This window comes from Hyla sarda, chromosome 9, assembly GCF_029499605.1.
Source record: "Hyla sarda isolate aHylSar1 chromosome 9, aHylSar1.hap1, whole genome shotgun sequence".
Classification (NCBI taxonomy): domain Eukaryota; kingdom Metazoa; phylum Chordata; class Amphibia; order Anura; family Hylidae; genus Hyla; species Hyla sarda.
In genome coordinates, this window is record NC_079197.1 from 139,002,872 (window position 1) to 139,022,079 (window position 19,208).

At 42.2% G+C, this 19,208-nt stretch overlaps 1 protein-coding gene across 2 annotated transcripts in view; it reads left to right on the plus strand.

Annotated features, from left to right (window-relative positions):
* The window catches only part of LOC130291489 (cytochrome P450 2G1-like), a 72,318-nt gene extending 54,368 nt beyond the window's left edge, over window positions 1-17,950 (plus strand). For both annotated transcript variants that reach the window (XM_056540239.1, XM_056540238.1), the window contains 2 exons: window positions 10,105-10,246; window positions 15,273-17,950. In XM_056540239.1, the coding sequence (XP_056396214.1) occupies window positions 10,105-10,246; window positions 15,273-15,454 (324 nt within the window). In that variant the 3' untranslated portion in view covers window positions 15,455-17,950. The remainder of the gene's footprint in view (window positions 1-10,104; window positions 10,247-15,272) is intronic.
* Window positions 17,951-19,208: the final 1,258 nt, after the last annotated feature.

The following is a 19,208-nucleotide window of genomic DNA, read 5'->3' on the forward strand; positions in this document are numbered from 1 at the left end:
GAAGTATTACTCAGACCTTTATAACCTTCCCAAACCTACCGCTCTCACTTCCTATACTAGTTCCCAACTCTCCTTACAGGACTACTTAAACGATACGGCGTTGCCCACCCTGACTACTGATTCCATCTCAGACTTGGAGGCTCCATTCACCCCTGGGGAACTTCACTCTGCAATATCTGCCCTGCCTGCTGGTAAAAGCCCCGGGTCAGATGGCTATACCGTCACGTTCTACAAGGCCCTCAGGGATGATCTGACCTCCACACTCCTGACGATGTTCAACACCATCTCAACCACCTCCTCAATACCGCAGGCCTTTCTTGATGCTTATTTAACGGTCATCCCAAAAGATGGAAAGGACCCTTTGCAGTGTTGTAACTATGGCCCCATATCACTCCTTAATACTGACACAAAACTTTTTGCAAAATTACTAGCTAATAGACTGGCCCCCCACATGGGCTCCCTTATCCACCCGGATCAGGTGGGCTTCATCCGGGGAAGAGAGGCAAGAGATAACACTCTACGTGCATTCTCCACAGTGCATTACGCATGCTTACAAAATTCTCCCCTATTTTTGCTATCTCTAGACGCGGAGAAGACCTTTGACCGAGTGGATTGGGAGTTCCTGGAATCAACATTGAGACAAATAGGGCTAGGCCCTTCGATGCTTGCCAGTAGTAATACTGACCAGAATACTTGACTGTTTTCACGGTCAATCCACTAAAAAGTGGGTAGCTTTTGAATACATGGTCAGTAGCGTGGACATTAGGTTGACTCTGTGGACTAGAAACCCGCCTGCTTTCTTGCGCCCATTCAATCATCTCCCGCCGTAACGTTTTCGATACTACGGGCACACCAGACCTACTTAAAACATACACCCCACTATTCCCCTGATTGTCCACTAATGCCCCTGTTTGGCAACGTGTCCTTCCCACCAGCACTAACATCCACTACCTTCTTGACACTTAAAAAGTCGGACTATACTCAACTAGCTTCATTGCTGCAGACCACTGGCCTGAAGCCTCTTTCAGAAATTTTGGGCGACAAACTCCCTTCTGCTTTACACAGGTTCCAATATAATCAACTTCTACATTTCTATAACGCTAACAAGACCGCCTTACGCTTTCATAGACAAATTACCCCACACGAAACCCTCTGTTCGGCCTCCGCTCCTGTCTCACGTGTGGTCGGAACTCTCTATGCACTGCTTGTAGAGGAAAACTCTGATACCCCCCTGCCGTATCGAGCAGCATGGGAAAGGGAATTGCAGCGTGCTATTCCCGATGAGGACTGGTCTCGAGCCCTGCTCTATTGTCATAAATCTAGTGTCTCATGCAAGGCACAGGAAACTAATTATAAAATCCTCACAAGATGGTACAGGGTGCCGTCGCTCTTGACACGTATGTATCCACAGGTTTCCGACACATGTTGGCGGTGCGGACGTTAGAAGGGGACTATGTCTCATATTTGGGTGACATGTCCGACGTTGAATACGTTCTGGACACAAGTATTATCCACTATAAATAGGCTGACATCCCTTTCCATAGACTCAGACCCGCAACCTATCCTCCTCTCCATATTTCCTCGCACATTCCCCCGAGCGTCAGTCGCTCTAGCTCACCATTTACTTATCTCAGCTAGAGCCGTGATTCCTCGCCTTTGGAAATCCCCACATCCCACAACCTATTCTTCCAGGCTGAAGGAAGTTACCTATACTTGCAGGATGGAGGAGCTCCAAGCAGATTCTGCTAGGCAAATAGAAAAGTACTATGCTATCTGGTCTCCATGGCTATCTTACGTAGCCGCTCAGCAGTTCACTAGTGACAATGTAGATCTGTCAGTACGCACGCTTAACCCCCCCCCCCCACACTCATCCCCACATTAGCTCACCAACGATTAGGACTCGCTATATGGACAGGTGGAGTGGTCCCGTTCGATCAGGTAAGGCTTTATATGGTCGCATACTACGATTACTGCAATTTCCCTCTTCTCTTCTCCCCTCTACCCCCTCCCATCTCGAACTTTTTCTCTCTCTCTCTCTCATCTCATTCCCTCTCTCTTTCCTTTCACCATACAGTATGTTGTCATTCCTTTTGTGCCCTTTATGTCTTCCCTGGATCACCACCTTACTGCTAGTAATTGTATCTGAATTTTCATTTTTGTTGTCGAATTGTTGTATAGCTACAAGCCCAGTTGGACAATTACCGACCTTGCCCTTTAGAATTCTCATATGATGTAAGGCTCTGTATGCTGTAATGTCTAATCTTTGTTGATTGACTAGGATGCCTTGCATATTTGTGTCTTGTTGGCTTACTTGCCTCGCCAGTGCCGACATTTAATGTACTGTTTATTCCCTGTATTATTGGAAAAACTTCAATAAAATTTTACTTTGAAAAAAAAATAAAGAAATTCTACACCTTGGAGGTGGGTGAAATTGTGGAGTACACCCCCGTCCAGAGCCTTCGTGGAGAATGGGCTGCAGCGGTCACCAGACCAACAGCCCCAACACAGCTTCCTTTCAAATATTTCCCGTCAACGGATTGGGAGTGCGATCCCTTCAACTTGAGGCCGAAAAGGTCTGCTCCTAAAGCCTCCACCAGCGTACCCAAGGGGGAGGAGCTTCAAGAGTCAAGTTCATCATCTTCTATGTACAGCAAAGAGTCAAGTTCATCATCTTCTATGTACAGCAAAGAGCCAAGTTCTTCATTTTCTACAGATCGTCGAGAGTCAAGTCCTGCTCAAGTTCAGGAAAGTAAGCCCAACTTGCGGGCACCAAAGACTGTGCCTGGGCCCTCTCGGAGCAATGAGAGTTTGCCTCCTGCACAGGTACCAACGTATGTACCAAGGCCCTCTTCTGACATGGAGAGTTTGCCTGGTTCCAGGGTACCAACGAAAGAGTCATGGGTCCATCCTGGTTTGGAGATGGTACTCAAGCCCTATTGCCCCACTTTGATCCCGGCTAGTAAGCCTATAACCCCTTCTCAAGCTGCCTTTTACCACTCCATCCTCACCAATGTGGTGTGGCAAAGCTATGTTAATTCTAATCTTGCCCCTGATATTGGCAGATACAGAGGAACCCAGAGAGGCACTAGAAGAGTGAAGAAGAACATTCTCTAAAGGGACTCTAAAGTAATGTCAGATTATTTCTTGTGTTAACCATTTTGTTTTACAGCAACCAAGTTCAAGAATTGTGCCTAGCAGGACTATGCTAAGATTGTTCCAGTTCAAAGTTCAGCAACGTAACCACTAAGCTTGTGCCTGACTATTAAGTCAAGAGACTCCTAGCCTGTAGGAGATTCATTAACCTCTTAAGGACCCAGCCATTTTACACCTTAGGACCCGGCCATTTTTTGAACATCTGACCACTGTCACTTTAAACATTAATAACTCTGGAATGCTTTTAGTTATCATTCTGATTCCGAGATTGTTTTTTCGTGACATATTCTACTTTAACTTAGTGGTAAAAAAAATTTGTAACTTGCATCCTTTCTTGGTGAAAAATGTGAAAATTTTAGGAAAAATCTGTTTGTAAGGAAAATGGATATTCAAAATATTTTAATTTTTTTTTCACGTATACAATATGTCTACTTTATGTTTGCATCATAAAATGTACGTGTTTTTATTTTTGGAAGACACCAGAGGGCTTCAAAGTTCAGCAGCAATTTTCCAATTTTTCACAAAATTTCCAAACTCACTATTTTTCAGGGACCAGTTCAGGTTTGAAGTGGATTTGAAGGGTCTTCATCATAGAAATACCCCACAAATGAACCAATTATAAAAACTGCACCCCCCCAAAGTATACAAAATGATATTCGGTCAGCCTTTTAACCCTTTAGGGGTTGCACAGGAATAGCAGGAAATTGAAGGAGAAAATTCACAATCTTCATTTTTTACACTCGCATGTTCTTGTAGACCCAATTTTTGAATTTTTACGAGGGGTAAAAGGAGAAAATGTATACTTATATTTGTAGCCCAATTTCTCTCGAGTAAGCACATACGTCATATGTCTATGTAAAGTGTACGGTGGGCGCAGTAGAGGGCTCAGAAGCGAAGGAGCGACAAGGGGATTTTGGAGAGTACGTTTTTCTGGAATGGTTTTTGGGGGGCATGTTGCATTTAGGAAGCCCCTATGGTGCCAGAACAGCAAAAAAAAAACACATGCCATACCATTTTGGAAACAAGACCCCTTGAGGAACGTAACAAGGAATTAAGTGAGCCTTCATACCCCACATGTGTTTCACGACTTTTGCATATGTAAAAAAATAAAATAAAATTTCACTAAAATGTGTGTTTCCCCCCAAATTTCACATTTTTGAAAGGGTTAATAGCAGAAAATACCCCCCAAAATTTGTAACCCCATCTCTTCTGAGTAAGAAGGTACCCCATAAGTTGACCTGAAGTGCACTATAGGCGAACTACAATGCTCAGAAGAGAAGGAGTCATATTTTGCTTTTTGAGAGCAAATTTTGCTCGGGGGCATGTCCCATATAGGAAGCCCCTATGGTGCCAGGACAGCAAAAAATACCCACATGGCATACCATTTTGGAAACTAGACCCCTTGAGGAACGTAACAAAGAATTAAGTGAGCCTTAATACCCCACACGGGTTTCACGACTTTTGCATACGTAAAAAAAAAACAAAAAACATTTCATTGAAATGGGTGTTTCCCCCCCAAATTTCACATTTTTGCAAGGGTTAATAGCAAAAAATACCCCCCAAAATTTGAAACCCCATCTCTTCTGAGTATGGAGGTACCCCATAAGTTGACCTGAAGTGCACTACGAGCGAACTACAATGCTCAGAAGAGAAGGAGTCATATTTGGCTTTTTGAGAGCAAATTTTGCTCGGGGGGATGTCGCATTTAGGAAGCCCCTATGGTGCCAGGACAGCAAAATAACCCCCACATGGCATACCATTTTGGAAACTAGACCCCTTGAGGAACGTAACAAGGGGTACAGTGAGCATTTACCCCCCACTGGTGTCTGTCAGAACTTTGGAACAGTGGTCTGTACAACATTTTTAATTTGCACAGCCCACTGTTCCAAAGATCTGTCAGACACCAGTGGGGGGTAAATTCTCACTGCACCCCTCATTACATTCTGTGAGGGGTGTAGTTTCCAAAATGGGGTCACATGTGTTTTTTTTTTTTTTGCGTTTGTCAAAACCGCTGTAACAATCAGCCACCCCTGTGCAAATCACCTCAAATGTACATGGTGCACTCTCCCTTCTGGGCCTTGTTGTGCGCCCCCAGAGCACTTTACGCCTACATATGGGGTATCTCCGTACTCGGGAGAAATTGCATTACAAATTTTGGGGGGCTTTTTTCCCTTTTACCTCTTGTCAAAATGAAAAGTATAGGGCAACACCAGCATGTTAGTGTAAAAAAATTATTTTTTTACACTAACATGCTGGTGTAGACCCCAACTTCACATTTTCATAAGGGGTGAAAGGAGAAAAAGCCCCCCAAAATTTGTTAGGCAATTTCTCCCGAGTACGGAGATTCCCCATATGTGACCCTAAACTGTTGCCTTGAAATACGACAGGGCTTCAAAGTGAGAGCGCCATGCGCATTTGAGGCCTAAATTAGGGATTTGCATAGGGGTGGACATAGGGGTATTCTACGCCAGTGATTCCCAAACAGGGTGCCTCCAGCTGTTGCAAAACTCCCAGCATGCTTGGACAGTCAACGGCTGTCCAGCAATACTGGGAGTTGTTGTTTTGCAACAGCTGGAGGCTCCATTTTGGAAACAGTGGCGTACCAGACGTTTTTAATTTTTATTGGGGAGGGGGGCTGTGTAGGGGTATGTGTATATGTAGTGTTTTTTACTTTTTATTTTATTTTGTGTTAGTGTAGTGTAGTGTTTTTAGGGTACAGTCACATGGGCGGGGGGTTACAGCGAGTTTGAGCTGCCGCGCAAAATTTGCTGCATCGCAAACTTGCAGCCTGATGCTCACTGTAAGCCCCCTGCCCATGTGAATGTATCCTGTACATTCACAGGGGGGGGACCTCCAGCTGTTGCAAAACTACAACTCCCAGCATGCACAGTCTATCAGTGCATGCTGGTAGTTATAGTTTTGCAACAGCTGGAGGCACACGGGTTGGGAAACACTGAGTTAGGAAACCAGTGTGCCCCAACCAGTGTGCCTCCAGTTGTTGCAAAACCACAACTCTCAGCATTCTCAAGCATGCTAGGAGTAGTAGTTGGCAACATCTTTAGAGCCAGATGTTGCCGAACTACAACTCCCAGCATGCTTGGAGTTGTAGTTTTGCAACATCTGGGGGACTACAGTTTGCAGACCACTAATACAGTGGTTCCCAATCTGTGCCCTTCCAGATGTTGCAAAACTACAACTCCCAGTATGCCAAAACTGTCCAGGCATGCTGGGAGTTGTAGTTCTGCAACATCTGAAGGGCCAGATGTTACAGAACTACAACTCCCAGCATGCCTGGACAGTAAGGGCATGCTGAGAATGTGTAGTTTTGCAACATCTGGAAGGGCACAGTGGTCTCCAAACTGTGGACCTCCAGATGTTGCAAAACTGCAACTCCCAGCATGCCCAGACGCCAAGGGCTGTCTGGGCATGCTGGGAGTTGTAGTTTACAGGGTCCCATTACAGCAATGCATGTTGCTTTACGGCGACGTGCATTGCTGTAAAGGGCCCGACCGCGGCTAAAGATCTACTCACCTGTCGCCGCCGCCGCCGTCTCCGCCGCCAGGATCCGGGTCTTCAGGGACGAGGTAAGTACCGGGGCCGGTCCCCAGCACTCCCCCGTCCCCCGCCGCGTCCTCCGGTCTTCCTCCCGTCCTCTCCGGACTTTCAGGGGCTGGGCAGGACGGGAGGAAGTAACCGCCCCCCCTCCTGCGATTGGTCGGTTAACTAATCGACAGATCGCAGGGTATAGGAGGAGGTGGCAGGCTTGCCACCTCGCTCCTATACGTTACCATGGTCCTGGCTGTCTGTGACAGCCGGGATCATGCGAAATTACCGGGCGGTCGGGTCCCAGAGACCCGATCAGCCCGGTATCGCCGCAGATCGCAAGGGCGATTTCCCTTGCGATTTGCGGCGATCGCCGACATGGGGGGCCTAGAGACCTGAAAACGCCCGGGCGTATGGATACGCCCTGGGTCCTTAAGGCCCAGGGTGTGAGGGCGTATCCATACGCCCTGGGTCCTTAAGAGGTTAAGGTCTGTACCCGGCTGAGTTGTGGTCAAGGCCGTGTTTACCTTTCTCTTTAATTGAACACTCAGTGTAGGTGGACTGCTGATCCTTACATGCCACCTTGTATATTTCCCCTTCCATGGACTCCTAGTGTAGGTGGACTGCTGATCCTTACACGTCTATTTTATGTATATACCAGCAGCTTCATAAGAACTTTTATGCTAAATGTTGCACTTATCAGGTGAATGCGCCTGAACCATGTTGGAGTGTTGATAATTGTGTGAGTCTGTATAGTAAATATGTATATAATTCTTGTACACAGGAATGTATCCTCATGTCTGTGTACATAAAAAATAAGTAAAGGTTTGTACATATAAAAATGGTCTAATGTCTATGTATATAAAAAGTAAGGTAGAGCTGTACACAGAAAGTATTGACGTACTGCACGTGTACACTCAACACTACAAATATAAATAATCCTTGTACATATAAATGTATAAAATGCTAAAGGTGTTTAGTAGGTAACTCAACAGGTGACACCCCGGCTTCTCCGTGGGTAGTATTATTGCTGTCGCCCATCGCTAGCACCTGTCTCAATAAAAATAATAGGAAGGATTCCCCTTAAAATAGTACTTGCACACATAGTACCCTAGATTATTAACTTAAATGTACTACCTCAAGTTTCTCTAGTACATACATCAAAATAAATATCTCACTTAAGAAAACACTTAGGAATTGTAGCATATTGATACCCAATTCCTGCCACTGTTAGGTACACTTCTTCTTCTCTTTCATTGCATGTGTGAGATGCTCTACCTGGCCAGTAGGTGCTCTTGCTAATACAGAATTAAACACGTAATTCCTAGTTAGGAATAACCTAGTTAGGTTGTTTTGAAAGTGCTCTAGGGGTAAGTAGCGTGTAGCTGATCGACCCTAGCAGCCACCCTTACTGTCACCAACTTATTGTTGGCAAAGAAATAAAATGTGTCAGATAATAAAATTGTCTAGTCAGCTTGACGCTAAAGGTATATACAGCTGAACTAATGTCTAGATAGCCTCATGTATAGAGAGTTATATTAATGTTCAGTTTAGCCTCCAAGAATGTGTAGAGAGCTAATAAAAGTGTCTTAGGAGCTAGCAACTATATAGCTAGCTGCCTAATTGTCTGGTAAGCTTAGAATGTTTAGTAAGCTTAATGAAAATGTCTAAGAAGCTAGAAACTAAAGGATAGATAGCTTTGTTAATGTCTAGATAGCATTCATGTCTAGATAGCACCAATGTCTAGATAGATTTCTATTGTCTAGTCCAGATTCTAGTAAGAGTATCAGAGAATGTAAATGTGTTTAATGGTTACTTAGGATGTATAGCAAAGTTATAGATCATCCTGTCCTAGTCCCTCTGTCTTAGGGGACAGGCGTCGAGGTCGACTTATCTTAAGTAAGGGGGTTTGTGGTGTCCCGGTACTGAATCCTATCCCATCCTATATATTTGTTTATGGGTCCCCATAGCCAGAGTCCCTAGGACGTTGGGGTCCTTTTGTATAGTCCACCCCTAGTCACCTCTCACCCCTATAGTCATTGCTCTAATCATATGCTCCTTATTTGTGGAAGTTTAATTGTATAAAATGTATATAAATAGTTAATTACCTGTGAGAAGCGTAGCAGGACCTGCGGATCACGTGATCAGGGGAACTCTATGGTATTTCTACTTGAGGACCTTTGGAGGTCCTTGTGACGTAATGCCCTCATTTCCTTTGTGACGGTGAGTGACAGATGGCTGGACCAATCAAAACGGCCCCGCCCCGCCCATATAAGGGCGCGGCGGCCATTTAATCTCTCTCTTGGTTCCTGGCTGTTGACGAGAAAGGATCTGTGCTGCTGTCATCAGTGAGTCTAGGCCTTAGCCTTGCGGCAACGGCTGTTCTATTCCAAATTGTGAGTGTATCAATCCCTAAACACTCTGCAAGACCACCGGACCTCATCTATCCCCTAAATCCGGACGGATCTTTGCAATATACCCTGAATTCAGAGACTATTGTCTAAAGTCAAGGTCCGCAACATCTGTAAGTCATTGAGGTATATGGAGACTGTTTTATTGAGACTGTTACTACTCTGTGGATGTACCGCAAGCCGTTAAGTAAAGTTTATACAAGTTCAGATTCAGCTACCTTCTGGACCTTCAGTCTTTATTCTTATGCACCTATCGTTACTGGGAAGGGCGGAGATAGGCCGGAGAATCATCTCAGCATACTAGCCCTCAGCCTGGCATCACAAACTACAGGGTTAACATTAACCCCCATTTACCGAAACAATACCCCCACTACCAACACCCCCCAAGGGCTACCATATATATATATATATATATATATATATATATATATATATCCAAGTTTGGTATTGTTGTAATTATACTGACCCATAGAATTAGCATGTCATCTTTACTACTGTATTATAAACTCAAGTAAAATTATTCCCCACAAAATTGTGCAATTCCATTTTATTTTTCCAATTTCGCCTTTCATATATTTTATACATTAAATGATAAAATAAAGTATGCCAATGAAGAGTACAACTTGTCCCACAAAATATAAGCCCTAATCCAACTTTGTCATTGGAAAAATAAATTTTGCTGGGTCATAAAGGGGATAATCACATTAACCTAACACAATAAAGAAAACATGGCATTTTTTACCAAATTGCACACTGCATAAAAGCCAAAGCCCCAAAAGTTGCAAAATTGTGGTTTTCTTATCAATTTTTTTTGTTTTGCCGTATATTTTTTGGTAAAATAAGAGGTTTTATTACAAAGTACAATTGGTCAAGGGGAAAAAAAAAACCTTATATTGGTCTGTAAGTGGAAAAATAAGTTATCCGTCATGAAAGATGAGGAGGAAAAAATGTGTCCTTAAAAGGTTAAGGGGTTCAGATATATTGTTTTTTATTCCAGAACACCAATGTGTATCCGATGTTGTCATCTGTGCTGAAGGACCCTACCTGCTTCCTGTACCCAAATGAATTCAACCCCAAGAATTTTCTGGATGACAATGGTCAATTTAAAAAGAATGAGGCCTTTATTCCTCTGGCTACAGGTATTGTATATGTAGATCTAAAGTTTGTAGAACAGATTACTTTAACCCCTTAAGGACACGTGTCGTAAATGTATGGCACTGCATAGTGCTACTTAGCGCACAGTGCCGTACATTTACGGCGCAGCTCTGCCACGAGTGCAGGAGCTGCGCTCGCTTTATTTACTGCGGGTCCCAGCAGCTGTCAGCAGCCGGGGACCCGCCGGTAATGGCAGACATCAGCGATCGCGCTGATGTTCGCCATTAACCCCCTCAGATATCGTGATCAATACAGATCACGGCACCTGCGGCAGTGCAGCACTTAAAATGGCTGATCTGATCGCCCACAGCACTGCCGCGGGGGTCAGATCAGCCAAGATGACAGACGGAGGTCCCCTTACCTGCCTCCGTCTGTCTCCTGGGTCTTCTGCACTGATCTGCCTTTCAGCAGACAAAAGCAGAAGGTCGCCGATAATACTGATCAGTGCTATGCCCTATGCATAGCACTGAACAGTATAAGCAATCAAATAATTGCTATAAATAGTCTCCTATGGGGACTAAAACGTTTAAAATAAATGTAAAAAAAAGTTTTTAAAAAGTGAATTTTGAAAAAAAAAGCCCCTCCCCAATAAAGTTTTAAATCACCCCTTTTCCCCATATTAATAAAAAAAAGCTTTAAAAAAAAGCTTTAAAAAAAGGATAAATAATAAACACATTTGGTATCATCGCGTGCGTAAATGTTCGAACTATAAAAAATATTATGTTAATGATCCCCTATGGCGAATGGCGTAAAGGTAAAATTTCCACTTTTTTGTCACATCAAACTGCAAAAAAAAATAATAAAAAGCAATCAAAAAGTCACATATACGCAAAGTGGTAATAAAAAAACGACAGATCATGGCGCAAAAAATTTGCCCTCACACATCTCTGAATACGGAGAAATAAGAAAGTTAGAGGTGGTCAAATTAGGGCAAATTTTAAAAAAAAGTTTGGGATTTTTTAAAAGCAGTACAATAATAGAAATGTAGATAACCATGGGTATCATTAATAGATAACCATTAATAGATAATCAATAATAGATAACCATGGGTATCATTAATAGATAACCATTAATAGATAATCAATAATAGATAACCATGGGTATCTTTTTAATCGTATTATCCCAGAGAATAAAGAAAATGGAAATGAAAAACTCCCAAATTTGCAAAATTATGATTTTCGTTTAAATTTCCTTACATGAAAATTATTTTGGGGTTTACCATACATTTTTGGGTAAAATGAGTGACGTCAATACAAAGTACAACTGGTTGTGCAAAAAACAAGCCCTCATATGGGTCTGTGAATGGAAATATACAAGAGAATGGATTTTAGAAGATGAGGGGGAAAAAACTAAAATGCAAAAATAAAATTGGCTGCGTCCTCAAGGTCAAAAGGGGCTGTGTCCTTAAGGGGTTAAATAAGGCTGGTGCATGTGTGAGATGTTTTGTGACTTTAGGATGTTTATAGGGTTCCCTGATCTGGTCAGATCACTGTCTTTCCCAGTGACCGGATCAGATACCAAGGAAATGTACTAAAGTCAAAAATTTATATAAATTTCACTGTAATGTATATGTACTGCCAATCTGCGTCAAAAAAGATAATTTTTTGCTGAATAAAACAAGGCCTCATACAGACACGTCAAAAAATAAATGCAGATTGGCGAAAACTGAAAAAATCTTTTTTTTTTTATTATAGATAAAGAGACCAATTTAAAAACATCTTCTGGCATGTCAACAGATGTGGTCAGTGAAGGTCCATGGGGGAGATTTATCAAAACCTGTGCAGAGGAAGAGTGGTGCAGTTGCCCATAGCAACCAATCAGATTGCTTCTTTCATTTTCCACAGGCCTCTAAAGAGGCCTGTGGAAAATGAAAGCAGCAATCTGATTGGTTGCTATGGGCAACTACACCACTCTTCCTCTGCACAGGTTTTGATAAATCTCCCCACATGAGCTTAAAGCGTACCTGTCAGATCCTGCAAAAAAATTTTTTTTACTAAGTACCTAATACTGACCAATAATTTTTATGCCTCTAACACCTATATTTCTTATTAGCTCACAGTGTTAGAAATCCACTCAGGAGAAGAAGGGGTCGTGTCCCTCCCTTGTGGTGGTGGTGTGAGGTGATTGGTGTGTCTGCATCCTTGTCCATCAGCCATCACTTGTCTATGACTCATGGACAAGTCTGATGCTGCTGCAGGACTGGTTAGTGTAAACAATCATATTACAAAAGGTCTTTAATTTTTATCAGTAAAACATATCAAAAGTTTTTGGATATGACAGTGTCCATTTAAGGCCTAAATTAATGGGAACCTGTGTACAGATTTCACCCTAAATATGTTGGCAACAGGTTATATAAGGTGAACTCTTTCCAGACATTTGCAGCCCTATCAGTTATAGAAATAAGGGATTTAGCTTTCAAACCACTCCAAATTGCTGTTTATTTTATTTAAAGGGGTACTCCGGTGGATAGCAATTTTTTAAAAATCAACTGGTGCCAGAAAGTTAATCAGATCTGTAAAGTACTTCTATTTAAAAATCTTAAAGGGGTACTCCAGTGAAAACCTTTTATTTATTTATTTATTTATTTTTTTAAATCAACTGGTGCCAGAAGGTTAAACAGATTTGTAAATTACTTCTATTAATCTTAAAAATCTTAATCCTTCCTGTACTTATTAGCTGCTGAATACTACAGAGGAAATTATTTTCTTTTTGGAACACAGTGCTCTCTGCTGACATCACGAGCACAGTGCTCTCTGCTGACATCTCTGTCCATTTTAGGAACTGTCCAGAGCAGCATATGTTTGCTATGGGGATTTTCTCCTACTCTAGAAAGTTCTTAAAATGGACAGATATGTCAGCAGAGAGCACTGTGTTCCAAAAAGAAAAGAATTTCCTCTGTAGTATTCAGCAGCCAATAAGTACTGGAAGGATTAAGATGTTTTCATAGAAGTAATATACACATCTGTTTAACTCTGCGGCATCAGATGATTTAAAGAAAAAAAAAACTTACAGTACTTATTAACTGCTGTATACTACAGAGGAAGTTCTTTTCTGTTTGAATTTATTTGCTGTCTGGCCACAGTGCTCTCTGCTGACACCTCTGTCCATGTCTGGAACTGTCCAGAGCAGGAGCAAATCCCCAAAGCAAACCTCTCCTGCTCTGGACAGTTTCTGACATGGACATCAGCAGTGAGCAATGTGTCAGCAGAGAGCACTGTGGTCAGACAGAAAAGAAATTCAAAAAGAAAAGAACTTCCTCTGTAGCATACAGCATCTGATAAGTACTGGAATTGTTTCCCACCAAAGTACCCCTTTAACTCTCATTGTCAGGTGAAGTTTTAAGGTAGGTTTCACCTCTAGTCAATAACAAGTATTTCATTTATTAGAACTAGAGCAAGTGAAGATTTTGCCTATCGTAAATAATCTGATCCCAATTTACATACTCATTCAGCAGACTTTTATTCTGATTCTTTAAATATCTTTTGATTGGTCACAATTCAGCTTTTTTGACACACAGCTCCAAATCTACTGCAGAGACAAAGTGTAAAATGATAAGACCCTGCAACCCCCACTAGAGGGAGCTTACTGCATGTAATATCTGTTAAAAGGGTTTGTCCAGCAGGGTGAATTAAAGAGTACCTGTAACCAAAATTTAACATTTTTATATATTGTTCCTTATGTAATTATAAGACACTAGGCTATTTACTTCCTGTTAAAATTCTCAACCTTTATATGTTTTTAATGTGATTGGAAAAACGGCCACTAGGTGGCTCTGTTATGTTCCCTGCACAAGTCAATAGTTAGTTTGGTCTCCGCCTGGCCTGGCAGGAGACCAAACTCAGGAAGTGTGTTTGGGGCATGGTGAGGCACAGCTCACGCAGGCAACAGTGACATCATGCCTGCTGGGGAACGCCCATTTTCTCCTGCCGGGAGCTCCCACAATGTGGGCAAGGGGAAAGGTATGATACACAGCTTTTTAAAGCTCAAAATGTAAGGTGTTGGGAGTAGTTAGGAAATATAATCTGAACTAGTTTAGAAAATATGGTTTGATGACAGGTACTCTTTAAAGAAAAAAAAAGGGGTAGGCTATATAAAAAATAAAAATAATGCAGTACCCACTTCATTGATTCCTCACCACTGCAGTTTGACAGTGTCTAGATCCCTTCCGATCTCTACTTTCTAATCCCTGTTTTGACACAAGTAAATTCCTGCTCAGCCAATCCCTGACTAAGGCTGTCACCACTGTGGTCAGTGATTGGCTAAGCAGGCATTTCCCTGATCAGAATGTGGAGATCAGTAGGGACAACTTTTTTTTACTAATCAATTCAAAGCCAGATACTGAAATGTTCTTTTTCTAATCTGTTTCTATTTTTTGACTGTTATCTTTTATATTCTAGTCTTTGTATTCTTCATTATAGTCCATTATTATGGGATAGCCATCTTGCCTTAAAATCTTTTAAAAGCATTTGCTTTTAAAGATATGCTTTGCAGCAAGCCCCATGGACATAGGCACAATAGACTGGAGAAGGACCATTTTCACTTGTATGATGTCATTATATGGGGAGGGAGAGGCTGAGCTGTGAGTTTCAGTTATTTTGAATCTTATTTATCTCCTGTTACATTCCACTGTAATCCTTTAAGGGTTTATAAGGAGGGCACTGCTGAAAAATATTTACGGAACAGGAAGTGTCAGCTTACTATTAGGCCAGAATGAAAACTGCAAGACTTCAGGGTTAATTTATTATATAGATAGTACAATAAAAAAATAGATAAAATATCACCAAAAATTCTTAAACAATATGCCTAAGCAACTTCATTTAAAGGGGTACTCCACCTGTAGACATCTTTTCACCTATCCAAAGCATAGAGGATAAGATGTCCAATCAATTTGGAAACACTGAGCTCTGACCTAGAATATCCGACCTAGCAATAACATGATGTTAAAAGATGGATGTCGACTTTGAGCTCTTTGATGTTTCCTTAATACTGTCCATCTTTATTTTGCTCCAGGTAAAAGGATTTGTTTGGGAGAAAGCCTGGTCCGAATGGAGCTGTTTATTATTCTAGTCTCTATAATACAAAACTTTACCTTGAAATCACCCATTCCTCCGGAGGACTTGGACATCACACCGGACATATCTGGACTGGGAAATTTTCCCAAACTCTACAAAATGACTTTTATCCCTCGTTAAATATTATTATTATCCCATTGCGCTGTCCTATGTGTAGACATGAGATTTTTAACGTGAAAAGCCAGAGTAGTTACATAAGACTTCTTGGTCCCAATGCTAAATCTAAAGAGGGACCCTCTAACTAACATTTTTTATTAGTCTCTTTATTTGGGCAGCAATACATTTTCACCCCTATCAAGCTCCAGGGCCTGGGGGGCATCTGCACCCCTTGCACTCCTTATAACAACTTTATTAAAAATAAAATTCCCTGACAGCCTCAGGTTGGAGGCTATTGCTCTATAGGTATTGTGCCCATAGTGTTTTTTAGTCTTTTTTTGGAGAAAGTGGATTTTGTGGGCTTAAAATAATAGCTAAGGAGCCATCATCATTCTTTCAGCTTCGATCTAAACCATTGGGACACATTTTCAGATACAAGAAGACCTGTATTATCCAAAATAATGCTTATGGAACCTGTTTAGGAAATTCCATGAGACCAGTAGAGGGAAACTCATCTCATGTACAGATATGATAAACCTGAAGTCAAGAGATCAGGCAAAATATAGGGCAAGCAGAGAGTTAAAGGGGTATTCTAGCTTTATACATCGTATCCCCTATCCAAATGATAGGGGATGAGATGTATGATCGCAGGGGTCCTGCTGGGCGCTGCCTTCAAGACGGGGATGTGACGTCACGGCCACGCCCCCTCCATACATGTCAATGGGAGGGGGCGTGATCCTTTGGATAGGGGATAAGATGTATAAAGCCAGAATACCTATTTAAGCATATGTGGTGCGCCAGTGGTGTTATAGCGGGACCACGGGGCGTAGCGGTGTAGGTAGAGGGGCCAGATGGTCTTAACCCCTGGGGCAAGATGTTGTTAACCCCTGATGTTCGTGACGCCAGGATGTGGTTGTTTGGTGTTAGGTACCGACGACAACCAGCCCAAAAACGGCATATGGTAAATGAGTCCAAAGCAGGGTTTTGATGCAACTGGAACTTTACTGATGAAGAAGGCAGAAAACAGTCTTTACAAACAGCCAACTTCCACAGAGATGACAGGGACACAGTCTTGCTTGGACTTGTAGTTGTAATAATGATGATTCAAGCCACAGAACTACTGTTATGACTTTGGTAGGGACAGTAGAGACTTGACTTGTACTCACAGATTAGATGTGGCTGCAGGTTTATAGGCTTCGGCCTAGATATGCTGGACTTGACTTGTACAGGACTTGTGTTTGCTTTGCTTGCAGGAGCTAAGAGACCTAGTGGGGAGACTACAGTCCCTTATATATCAGGGGGCTGGACTAAAGCCCATTGGTAGCTGGTTGCCTGTGGTTATCTGTGCCCATGGAACTCTGGATATCATGTGATCACATAGCACATGATATATCACATGACCTTAGGAAGGTCCTATGCAGGGTAAATATCCTAACAACCTTTATATACAGTTTACATTCACAGTACAATACTTATAACAAATGTACATGCTTAATATACAATAGAATTGAATATAACACCATATAATGACTTAGGGGGACCCTGCGGGAGAGCCCTGTGGACCTGAGGGACTCCACCTGAGGGGACTTTAGGACTGTACAGAACCATGTTGTGTACCGGGACACCACAGATAGCTTTGCTTCCTCCGAAACAGAGCACATTTTAAAGTAGGGTAAAGAAAGTGCTAAGAGGTTGATGACCAATGGATTAAACTAAGTTTGGGAAAGTCTGAAATATTGAGTCTTGTATTTGAAACATAGAGCTTAAGATCCTTTGCTTAAAGGAAAACTGACAGCAGCGTAACCCACACAAATCCACTGGTACAGCCAGTTAGTTTTGGTGACACTGATAAAAATAGTGTTTACCTTATTTTTCGAGGTGCCACCATTCCCAACATATCGCTAAAAATTTCAATATGTAAATCAGTCTCTTGGTGCACTTGAGGCGTTTCCTAACCCCAAGATGCACTGGTACTTCTTCTTAACTGTTATTCTTCCTCATCTTACCTAATGAATATTCATACTCTCCCTTGTCTGCATGTAGCTGGCGGAAAAGGAAGATCTGCTTGAGTTCTGTGCACGCACATGTGGGATCTCAGTATGTAGCAGATAGGTGCAGTAGAGGGAGCCTGTAAATATACATCAGGGGGTGTGAGTCAGGGACCGGCTGGAAAGAAGAATTAGTGGCTCTCTGGACTAGGGAACTCCCAGACTCCCTGCCTTGACAAAGGATCCGATCCCGAAACGCAGCGTTGAGGTGGTGTCCACTCAGGCCATCTTGGAGCATTTTTAGACTAAGTATGCTTAGACTTTGAGCTTGCTGTGCTTTGTAGTCCTTTTGGACATGATTTTACTTTAGCTGTGCTATTGCTTCTATAATGTTTGTGCATATTATGTCCTACTAGCTCCTATTCTTGACCTGAGGAGTCACTCATGTTTTCTTGCTGTTCTGTCCTCCATCTGGGTGGAAGTCCTCCATGTTTTATGTATTGATGTATTACTAATAAAAGTATATTTAGTATTTTCTTTAAATGGCTCAAACTGTTTTTTATGTAGTATAATTTTCAAGGGGGTAGAAACATTTCGGGCAGGTCGTAATCCTTTCAGGAAAGTCGGGGGACGGTAGGAAATTGAACCCACAGCATGCCCTATGTGCAAGCTTGAAGTATGTTTCACGCCATCGTTCAGTAACGATGCAATGGCGAATTATGTCCCAAACCCTAAGAATACATTCAGAAATGTCAACATCCGGTATCCAGGAGGACCAGGAGGAAAAGAGGATGACTGGGTCTAATTTAAGTAGCACCTTCCGAATGACCGGGTATATGGATGAAATAGAGATTTTACTTGGTCTGTCACAAATCAGATAATCTAAGGCGTGATCAGGGGATTCCTTATCGAGATTTCTCAGCCGACTAGCAAAGAAAGAGTACAATTGGTTCAGGGGGAGCACATAGGAAGTAGGGAGCTCAAATTTAGTCAATAGAAATGAAGGAGACAGACAGCTTTTAGTAGGTCTATCTATGAATTCCTGAGCCGATCTCAGACCCTTTTCAGACCCCAATGTACTTATCCTAAGGGAGACACCCTGGCCCCCCAAGGGTCCTAAGGGGGGCCTCCGGATGGCCAGATAAGGGGTGATACTTGGAAACTAGAAAGGGAAGGTGGAATAGCTTCCAGACCTCCTTCATGTCACTATGGTGTAAAAGAACCGAATATTTCACCAGAGGTGGTAATTTGGAATAGGTCGTATGGAGAAGGGCTGACAGATTCCATGGGGACGCCAAGTCCGTTTCGATCCCATAGTTGGCATGAAAGGAGGAGCTGTCCACCGTCCAGTCCACCGTGAATCTAAACAAACATGCTAGGTTGTAGCCTCGAAAATTTGGAAAAATAAGTCCCCCATCCTGTTTACTCAACATCAGCTTCTGAAGCGCTATACGCAATTTTTTACCCGCCCAAATAAATTTCACAAACCCTGAGTTAAATCACCTAACATCGTTATGGTGTAACAAGAGAGGTAAGGTCTGTAAGGGGTATAGCAGACATGAGAAGCTAATCATTTTTATCTGCCCATAAAAATGAGAGGAAGGGTACCCCATCTCTGTAATTCTGTATGGATTTTAGCAAACAGGGGTGGATAATTTAGAGAGTACAGTTTATCAGGCGTTCTTCCTACCTTGATGCCCAGATATGTGACAAAGGAGGATTTTAGAAATAATTTTTACATCATGATTTATTAAAGAAATCTGGTGGTAAGAGCCCGGGTCTCTGAGATC